The sequence below is a fragment of the Nestor notabilis genome, unplaced genomic scaffold, assembly GCF_000696875.1.
Source record: "Nestor notabilis isolate BGI_N333 unplaced genomic scaffold, ASM69687v1 scaffold5093, whole genome shotgun sequence".
Lineage (NCBI taxonomy): Eukaryota > Metazoa > Chordata > Aves > Psittaciformes > Psittacidae > Nestor > Nestor notabilis.
Genome location: NW_009921376.1, coordinates 2,760 through 13,336, shown reverse-complemented (window position 1 = coordinate 13,336; position 10,577 = coordinate 2,760). Strand labels below are relative to the sequence as shown.

At 43.2% G+C, this 10,577-nt stretch overlaps 1 protein-coding gene across 1 annotated transcript; it reads left to right on the top strand.

Annotated features, from left to right (window-relative positions):
• The first annotated feature begins 2,632 nt into the window (after positions 1-2,632).
• On the top strand, positions 2,633-9,949 carry LOC104403080 (guanylyl cyclase-activating protein 1-like). The gene is made up of 4 exons (XM_010011114.1): positions 2,633-2,951; positions 5,892-6,041; positions 8,343-8,433; positions 9,471-9,949. The coding sequence occupies exons 1-4, from the start codon at positions 2,754-2,756 to the stop codon at positions 9,596-9,598; spliced, it is 567 nt and encodes a 188-aa protein (XP_010009416.1). The 5' UTR covers positions 2,633-2,753; the 3' UTR covers positions 9,599-9,949.
• Positions 9,950-10,577: the final 628 nt, after the last annotated feature.

The window sequence follows — 10,577 nt, the reverse complement described above, 5'->3', positions numbered from 1 at the left end:
AGGGTTGAGGTCTTCCTCAACCCTTGGCCACCTCTTGTGATGTATATAGCCCAGCACACGGGGTGGTTCTGGGCTCAAGCACACACTGCGAGGTCATGGGGAGCTTCTTGTCACCCAACACACCAAGTCCTTCTCAGGCTGCTCCATCCAGTCTCCCCCAGCCTCTGTTTGTGCTTAGGATTGCCCTGGCCAATGTGCAGGACCTTGCCCTTGGCCTTGTTGAACTCCATGAGGTTCACACAGTCCCACCTCTCCAGCCTGTCCAGGTCCCTCTGGATCCAATCTCTCCGGCGTGCTGACCACACCACACAGCTCAGTGTCACCACAGACTTGCTGAGGGTGCTCAATCCCACTGTCCATGTCATAGAATCACAGAATAGTTTGGGTTGGAAAGGACCTTAAGATCATCTAGTTCCAACTCCCCTGCCATGGGCAGGGACACATCGCACTAGACCAGGTTGTTCCAAGTCCCTGTGTCCAACCTGGCCTTGAACACTGCCAGGGATGGGGCAGCCACAGCTTCTCTGGGCAACCTGTTCCATCCAGTGCCTCACCACCCTCACAGGGAAGAACTTCCTTATATCTAACCTAAATCTCCCCTCTTTCAACTTCAAGTGATAACCCCTTGCTCTGTCACTACGTGAGATTGTAAAAAGCCCCTATCCAGCTTTCATGTAGGCACCCTTTAGGCACTGGAAGCTGCTCTCAGGTGTCCCCGGAGCCTTCTCTTCTCCAGGTGGAAGAAGCCCAGCTCTCTCTCCATCCCTGGGAGCATCTCTGTGGCCTCCTCTGGACTTGCTCAAGAAGGTCAGATACTGGAAGGCTGCTATGAGGTCTCCACGCAGCCTTCTCTTTTCCAGGCTGAACAGCCCCAACTGTCTCAGCCTGTCTTCATATGGGAGGTGCTCCAGCCCTCTTATCATCCTCATGGCCCTCCTCTGGACTTGCTCCAACAGCTCCATGTCCTTTTTATGTTGAGGACACCAGAACTGTACACAGACCTCCAAGTGAGGTCTCATGAGAGCAGAGTAGAGGGGCAGGATCACCTCCTTTGACCTGCTGGCCATGCTTCTTTTGGTGCAGCCCAGGATATGGTTGATTCCTGGGCTCAAGCGCACACTGAAGCTGGCTCATGTCAAGCTTCTCATCAACCACCACCCCCAAGTCCTTTGTCACTGATAAAGACAATGAACAGTGCTGGTCCCACTGCCAACCCCTGAGGAACACCATTCATCACTGGTCTCCATTTGGACATCGAGCCATTGACCACTACTCACTTACTGCAACCATCCAACCAATCGCTTATCCACTGAGTGGTCCATCCATCAATTCCATGTCTCTCCAATTTAGAGACAAGGATGTCATATGTGCTAGGGAAGAAGCTGCTCAATAATTATTCTCTCTCAACAGTGTGGGACAGTGTCAAACTTTGCACAACTGCAGGCAGATGACATCAGTCATTCTTCACTTATCTATTCACTCTGCTTATCTATTCACTTCACTATGACCAACGCTGTCACCCTGTCATAGAAAGGCACCAAATTTGTCAGCCAGTTTGCCTTTAGAGAAGCCATGTTGGCTGTCACAAGTCACCTCCCTGTTGTTCATGTGCCTGAGCATATTTTTCCAGGAGGATCCACTCATGAAGACTTTATGAAGTCTGAGCAGCGCAGGCATTTTCCTATGCTTGTTCATCCCCAAACCACTTAGACCCATCCCTTTCCCCATCTTTGGTTCCTCCCATAAACCTCCCATTATAAGTCGTGCAATCCCCAAATGCTCTTCCCCAGCACTCAACAAAGTTTCCCATACCCCTAGGCAGTAACCCCACTCAGCCTGTAAGGTATTCTGACAGCTTCTCCCATTGACTCATTGTGATAGGTATCACCTCCAGGCTCATGGGGCTGATGGCTCCCCTATGACAGTCTTAGAAGGAGCTGGGACAGAGGCTTCATTTCTACTTATGGGTGATTTGGGTTTCCCAGCTTGTGGTTGTCTCTTTTTGCTCCTTCACGTTTGTGCAGATGAGACTTTTATGGGTTGACTGCACTTCTCTGGTGATTCTGTGATTAGCCAGGTCAGAGCATTATTTGGGTTTTCCCACCTGCCATTGTGCCTTTGTGTGTGTGAAGATGAGCTTTCTCCCACATAGCCTAATATTATGATGAGCTGCTTCTGTAACACTTTCTGGTCCTATACACTAAGTTATTTAACATTTCTATTTGAGAAAAGAGACCCTCAAATCCAGTTAGAGTAGCAGATTTTTACTTCACCTCAAATCCCACATCTTGTAGATTTTTCCTCTTACCTTCATGTATAATTATACTCTCCTGGGTTCAGCTGTAGCAGTCATTTTTTCTCCTTCTTAGTAGCTGGTGCAGTGCTGTGTTTTTGTATGCATCACAAAATACCTATACCAAGGTTAAAAATAGAGTAGTGTACCAGTATAGCTCCTGAAGCCAGTGTCTGATTAACTTTCTCAGCCTTTCTGATTTGGCTCCTGAAATAGAACAGGTTTGCTAGATTATCTTGCACCTACTTTCCATTCTAAGAAGACAGTATCATTGAAACTTTCAGGTTTGTAAATTGTCCTCTAAGCAGATTAACATTTATAATTGGCTTATGGAAAGTCAGATCCCCCACTTAACTGACACTAATGTCAAACGTGGACAGGAGCAGACAGGCAGCGCTCAGAGAGCAACAGGAGGAAGAAGATCATTCCTGTAGCATCATTCTTCTGATCACACATACATATGGGGAACAACAGCAGCTCCACTGTGGATGATTTGCAGGCTGTTGAGATCCACCACTGGTACAAAAAGTTCATGATGGAGTGTCCCTCTGGACAGCTGACAGAGCACGAATTTAAACAGTTCTTCGGGCTTCGAGGGCTGGATCCAGAGGCCAATGAGTACATTGAGCAGATGTTCCGCACATTTGATATGAATAAGGTGAGTTCTCCTGCAAGGAGATTAACTGCCACATACTGCTTAAAAGTGAACCAGCTTCTGCAGTTTTACAGTCTTTCATTTTCTCTTAAAACATTGGTGTGGAAAGCTGCTGAGTGACACTAATATAAAGTTAGCTAAATGCAAGGAGCAAATGAATGTGTATAATAATGACATAGATAACATAACCACAGGTAATAACACGTAATTATCTAACCACCTTGTGCAAATTCATCCTTGAATTTTGAGAATTCCTTATTGTGTATTAATTGACTTGACTTTATTTGACTAGCAAAATACTAACAAAAGGAGATTATTATTCTTATATGTTCTTACTACTCAAAAATATATCTGTATTAGATAGTAGAGACTAGAGGAATCAAATACAATAGAAATCATTATTACATTCAGAGGAATTAACTTCCAGATATTTGGCAGCTGAAATTCACACTGCAGACAGACTGGGCAGACGATTAATGTGGTTCTCCTCAGTGCTAGAAGCTTTAGCAGGTACCAGGAGCTAGGAGGTAGGTAGTATTCCTCACTGTGACAGGCAACCCCTGGCTGTCTTTAAGGTAAGAACCAGTAGCCCCTATAATTCCTTTAAGCATGCAATGGCCCTCGCTTTTGCCTGGTTTTATCTATATTTACTCAAGCTTATGATTGAAAGCCTGTAACCTCAATAACAGAGAAATTTGGTTTTATGGCAGCCTGGAAAATTCAGCTTTGCTCTCTGCTCCAAAGTTCTGAAATGGCTGGAGCAAATGTCTGTGAATCAAGGAGCATGCCAAAGAGACACGTGGGAAATCACAGGGTCAGATTTGAAGAAGGAAAGCCCAGGGACTGAGCAAAGAACATTGGTTTGGACAACATGGGAGAAGGCATAAGGCATTAAGGAATTCTAAGGAATATTACAAAATTCTTAAAACAGCCAGGTTTCATTAGGGTAGCTGAGGCCTTGTGGTGGATGTAATGACTGGAAATGACCGCACATCTCAAAGAGCATCCTTTCTCATCCTGAAGTTCTCTGTGCCCTGGATGGTGATAGTGATGAGAAGCAGTTTAATAAACTAAGCCAATGCATTTGCAGTTCTTGCACAAGTCTTTCCCTTTACTTCTGCCATTTCGTGGGATATTTAAGGACTTCAGAATTTGCTCAAGGATGCTACACATCCCAAAGTTCTCCAGTAAGCCCCATGTTATGCAGTAATCAATGTTTTAAAAAGACTCTCAAATTCAAATTTGGTCATACAAAGATGAAAAGCTATCTTCTAAATAAAGTGATAGTGATCTCAAGGAGAATGAAGTAAGATTGTGGCAACTAGTGGAGATGGACCTACGTCAGTTAATCTTAGCCTGTAATAGCCACTTAATCTAAGCTCCTTTTATAAGTAAGGGCAAGGAACAACAGCACCCAGAGGAAGAGCCACTCTGTTGTAATGCAGATGATAATGGATAGAATCATCTGCCCCCTGGACCTTCAAATGCTAAGGACAAAAAGGACAAGTTTTCAAAGAGTTATTTTAAAAATTGCACTCATGCCCTTCTTGTCACCTTTAGAGCTGTTTTTGTTTTCCATGACTTTGCTCAACGAAGTTATGAAAAACTCACATAATGGGAATACTACAGTGATCCTGGATGAGTATTGCAAAATGTTGTGATGCTTGCTGTAAAGCAGCAGTGCTCTGCTAGCCCACCTGCAGTTGCTATTTATTTACATTGATTCTGGAAAGCCACCCGACTTTGGTTAAATACTTCAATAAATGAAAGCTTCATTTTTATGCTCTGTAATTTGTTGAAGTAATTATTCAGAATCTTTGACAGAAATACACACCTTTTTCGTTGTTTCTTTTTAACCACTTCAAATTTTAGTCAGTGTTAAGTTTAGGGATTATGAACCTTTATTGTCTAGCATTTTTCTTCCAGAGGAAACAAGAGATTTTTAAGTTTCTTTGTAGATTCAAGAAATCGAATTTTTAAAAACCTAAATAAAAAACATTTTTTCCAGCTGTCAAATCGCGTTCTATGTATTTTAAAAAATATCTTCAGTCACTTGTTTTTTTCCAGAGAATGGAGAAGAGATCTATGGCTCACTGAAATAGCAGTAGCTTCCGACAAAGACAAAGCAGACTAGTACAGAAAACCTAAGGTAGAACTACCTTCCACTTTTCTTGCAGACAGGGCTCTGGGTCAGTTTTCTCTCCCAGTAGGCCATAGGCAGTCAGCTCTGGTGGGCAGAGAAGGGGTTATTTACACTGGCCATGAGAAGGTCCCCATGACCCGGCTTCAGTGCGTGCTTGAGCCCAGACCCCCCCCACGTGCTGGGTGCCCCCCCAGAGCGTGAGCAGCAGCTCAGGGAGGGGATCCTGCCCCTCTGCTGGACCCTGGGGAGATCCCCCCTGCAGCCCTGATCCAGCTCTGGGGAACAGCACAAGAGGGACATGGAGCTGCTGGAGCGAGGCCAGAGGAGGCCCTGGAGCTGCTGTGAGGGCTGGAGCAGCTCTGCTCTGGAGCCAGGCTGAGAGAGCTGGGCTGGGGCAGCTGGAGAAGAGAAGGCTCCCGAAGGGGACACCTTAGAGCAGCTCCAGTGCCTAAAGGGGCTCCAGGAGACCTGGAGAGGGGCTTTGGACAAGGGCCTGGAGGGACAGGCCAAGGGGAATGGCTTGAACCTGCCAGAGGGGAGATTGAGATGAGCTCTTGGGCAGAAGCTCTTCCCTGTGAGGGTGCTGAGGTGCTGGCACAGGATGCCCAGAGAAGCTGTGGCTGCCCTATCCCTGGCAGTGTTCAAGGCCAGGTTGGACACAGGGGCTTTGAGCAATCTGCTCTATTTTGTTTTTCATTCTCTTTTAGCTGTGAATCTAGAGAGCAATATGGTAAACCAGCTTCAGAGCAGCAACTCCCTCAGTTTGTTCCTGTCACAATTTGGTTTCCATTTTCCCACAGGATGGATATATTGACTTCATGGAATATGTGGCTGCCCTCAGCCTTGTTCTCCGTGGGAAGATGGAGCAGAAATTGCGGTGGTATTTCAAGCTCTATGATGTAGATGGCAACGGCTGCATTGATCAACATGAATTGCTCAACATCATTAAGGTGAGTCTGCAGGGATCTGTGTTCTTTTCGCTTTCCTTAAAGACAAATTTCACTACACATGTAAGACTTTTGCTATTCCCCATATGGATGATCCTGGATGAGACCTTCTTTAATAGCATTCTTTCTTTCAGCAGAATTCCCCACAATCTCTCAGCCCACCACAGCGTATGTTCCAGCATAGTGAACCCCATACATTTTTTTAGCTGCCTAGGACCTAAATTGCACTTTCCAAGATTTCAGACTCAGTTACTGTCAGTTGTGGTCTCTACAATGTGTCCTTCATACCTCCTTTTCCCCATGAGAATAGTAGTTGGAGAGTTGCTCCCAGTCAGCTTTTTAGAACTAGCTCCTAAATGCCAATGTAATAAAACATTTCTGACTCTGGCAAATAGTTTGAAGAAGAATGACTGTCAATTTAAAAAAAAAAAAAGAAGAAGTATACAAATAGCTATTGTGGAAGGTGCTGGAATTACAGGCATAAGGATGACCTTATGAATAATGAATTACGCTGTAGATTCTGGAAAACTAGGAAGATGCAGAAAAGATTCAATGACCCTAAATAATTCATGTTTCTGAATAAGAAAGTCAGAAAATGGATTTGATAAAGATTTGAAGCCTGAGTTGTCACAAATAAAACCACTAAAAATATGTTAGCAATGCATTCTCATTTGGATATGAATTTTAGTGCCAAGCATTGAGAGACCAAACCAAATCAAAAATATACAGCCTCCTACTAATAACTTGCAATAGAAATAAAGAGACATCACAGTGAAGAGAGAAATATTCATTGTTTAAAACAGAGCTGTTGAAAAACAAGTCCTGTGGGTGATAACTGGTGGCAATTGTCCTGGGTTCAGCTGTAACATTTTTCTCCTTCTAAGTAGCTGGTGCAGTGCTGCGTTTTTGGCTTTAGTCTGAGAACAACGCTGATAACACACCACTGTTTCTAGTTGTTTCTAAGTAACGCTTACCCCAGTCAAGGACTTTTCAGTCTCATGCTCTGCCAGTGAGGAGAGGCACGGGAAGCCGGGCGGAAGCAGAGACAGGACCCAAACCTGACCTGAACTGGCCAAAGGGCTATTCCATCCCACAGCACATCATGCGCAGTATAGAAAACTGGGGAGAGTTACCCCGAAGGCCCAGATCGATGCTTGGCTCGGGCTGGGTATTGGTTGGCAGGTGGTGAGCAATTGTATTGGGCATCACTTGTGTTTATGGTTTTCTTTTTCTTTTCCCCTTTTAGTTTTATATTCTCTCCCCTTGTTATTTCCCTTATCATTATCATTATTATTGGTAGCAGTAGTGGTTTGTATTATACCTTAGTTACTGGACTGCTCTTATCTCAACCTATGGGATTTGTATTTTTTTTTTCATTCCTCTCCCCATCCCTCCAGGAGCTGGGGTTGGGGGGAGGGAAAAAAGGGGAGTGTGAGGCAGCATCTGCGTGGTTCTGAGTTACCGGCTGGGCTTAAACCATGATAGCAATGAATTTACTGCCCTTTGACTTTTGTGTAGTTCAGTGTCTTTTTTGGCAGCCTTAGCAAGTTGCTGAGGTGATACTTAGTTTTAGTAAAGCGACATTCGAAAAAGAACAAAAACCCCACATATCAGAAGGTAAAAACTAGAAAGTAAGTAGTCTTAGAATCAATATGAAGCCTCTGGAATCACATATTTCATGGACATCCTTAAACAAAGGAAAAAATAAGGCATGGAAGGAAAAGAGAACCCTGCACTATATGGTTACAAGTAAGACAAATTGTAGTAAACAGTAATGAATAATGATTAAACTTTGTTAAGCTGAAAATTAATTTCCAATGAGCTTTAGGGAGAAACATGACATACAGGAAGCAGTATATAAATGGAAATAGGAAAAGCAAGAATAGAAATAAATGATGACAGCATATAACGAAGGAATTTCATAATGTCAAATGCAGAGAGTGTTTGACAGTGTTTATGGGGCTTGGTGGACCATAGGGTAATAAAAAGTGAATCAAGTAGGTGGATCCTGATTCTGCCATTTCTGCAGTGCTTAACTGCTACCTAAGCAGATTTAGGGTGATCCTTTGGGTTTCCCTGCTCATTCCATGCTTCATAACCGTGCTCCCTTTGCACCTTTCAGAGCCAACTGTAAGGCCTGATGATTTCTGCTGTGTTTACCTATGATGCTGGTTCATTTGTATGCGGAAAGTACCAGGCATGACTGTCTTGTTCTGAATCGATGCTGGCAGGCTGCAGTGGAATCTGTCTTGTTTTTTGGGAGCCATTGAGCAGCTTCTGGTTATTATTGCTCTTTTCTTTTAGGCTATTCGAGCTATTAATGGTGGTGACCATGAAACCAGTGCAGAAGAGTTCACCAACCGAGTCTTCAACAAAATTGATGTGAATGGAGATGGTAAAATCCTTGTCTATGTCAGCCACCACAGATAGTCTCTGTGCTACAGAGAGACATCCATGTCTTCCTTTCTTGATTGAACTTTATGCCTCCTCATTTTATATTTGTGTGTTACATGTATTGTCATCCAGGAATGTATTCTCCATGAATTTTGTGAAGCATTCTTTCCTTGCATCATACATAATCAGCATGACAGGATTTGTTCCCCACACAAAGTCTCAGCTATGTTCTGTCCACGAGTTTGTTGGTGGGGTTTTGGAGTGGGTTTGTTTGGTTTGGGTTTGGGTTTTTTTTTTCCTTTTTGCATGTTGCTGCATAGCTGGTGTCAGAGGTAGAAGTGGGAAATATCTGTTGATATATCTCCTGAATATATCAGCAGCAGGGAAAGGAAGAATTGGAATTTAATATCGAAGTTCACAGTTTCTTCACTGGGTCTGCTATAGGCAGTACAGCAAGCACATGAAGTGCTATGGTCCAGTCAGTCAAAAACTGGTCAAGGCCACTGTAGTTGCTGTTTGTCCCTGAGACATACACACTACTTAATGTGCTTATTACCTTCTGACCTGCCCTTTTGTTATTCCAGAAGAACTCTGCCAAGCTGCTTCCCTGCACAGGGGCTTTTTGACCTAGAACAGAAAACCTATTTCTGCCTGCCACGGTTCCCTTCTGTCACTTCTTTTAAACACGATAACCAGCAAGTATGGGGTAGGTTAGGACCTTGACAGGTTAGGCCAAAAAGGAGGCTACTAATACAGCCTTATTTATAGGATGATCCCACTATGATCCTACTACTTAGCTATGCACTTCCTCTATTCTTTCTTATGTACACTTTCCCTTATGTGGGGAAAGGAAGGAAAGGAAGCTGGAGTAGCCTGCATATAGGGAAAGTTTCATATGGACTTAAAAATACTCTGAGGCTTCTTGGTGCTTTAGAACACTGCTTGTATAGTAAGTGGTCTCTAAAGTTAGACTACTGTACTCCTTTCCTGTTCAAATGTGGATTGGCATGATTGTAATTTCTTCTGTGTCTGACACAGGTGAACTTTCTCTGGAAGAATTTGTGGAGGGAGCGAGGAAAGATGAGGAGTTCATGGAGGTTATGATGAAAAGTTTGGACCTGTCACACATTGTGGCCATGATCAACAACCGTCGGCATAGTGTATAAATCAAGCTGGGAAAAAACACTGTGCCAATAGCCAGAAGGGTGGACGCACACCACGAAGCAGACACAGAAATTTTTACAACAAAAAAAATTGCCATAAACATGCATATGGAAGTAGGAACAGAAAGAAACTGTTGTATTTGTGTATCTGAGTGCCTGTTCCTGTACAAATATTGAAGCTCAGCCACATACATGCAGGACAGGTTCAGAAAAAATGGATTTGTGTGGCAATGCTTGACTTGACTTCCTAAAATTTAAAGGCCAAGTTTCAAGGCATGTATTTCCTCTTTATTCTGTGTCCCTGATTGTAAAGTGGCAATGGACTAAAAGTAATGCTAAGTTTATGAAGACCACTGTCAGAACTGGATGATGAAGTGTGGAGAATTTCTGATGTGTACAAAAAGGAGCATCAAACTGTTATCAATATAAAGAACTATCAAAAGCATATAACTTCCACTGTTCTTGTCATTGTATTAGATCATGAACACCAGTATGTTTGTCCATACCACATTTGCTTGGGTTTGGTAGTTTCTACAGAAGTAGCTTCATTCTTAAGATCTCAAGAACCAAACCAAAAATCAGTCTGACAACAACAAATCTGTTCCCAGCAGCACTGTCAGTAATGCTGCTGTTCACAGCCTTCTGTGATCAAAGAGCTCTTTACCAAACAAGTCAACAGTTTAGGAACAGCATTCGTAACCAGATAAAATATGCTACTCTGTTGCCCAAAGCAGAAAAATTGCCTGAGGAATCAACTATTTTTTACAATAGTTGTCTTACTACTCTCCTCTCATACAACTGAATAAATGAAGTATGTGAAGTTATTCTTAATATTGTTGCTTCACACATCCTTTATTGGTTTTTCTTTTTATTCTTGAGGAGAAAACCTAAGCAGCAAAAAGAAACAATTCAGCCAGATGACTTTGTGACTACTGAAGTTGATACTCTAGATCAGCATGCCACGAATGACTCTGTGTCTTTG

Bases quoted from the DNA above. Each gene is read 5' to 3' on its own strand.
- LOC104403080 (XM_010011114.1), top strand. From the start codon at position 2,754: ATGGGGAACAACAGCAGCTCCACTGTGGATGATTTGCAGGCTGTTGAG. The intron at 6,042-8,342 runs GTGAGTCTGCAG...CTTTTCTTTTAG, and splicing joins AATTGCTCAACATCATTAAG to GCTATTCGAGCTATTAATGG. The intron at 8,434-9,470 runs GTAAAATCCTTG...TGTCTGACACAG, and splicing joins AATTGATGTGAATGGAGATG to GTGAACTTTCTCTGGAAGAA.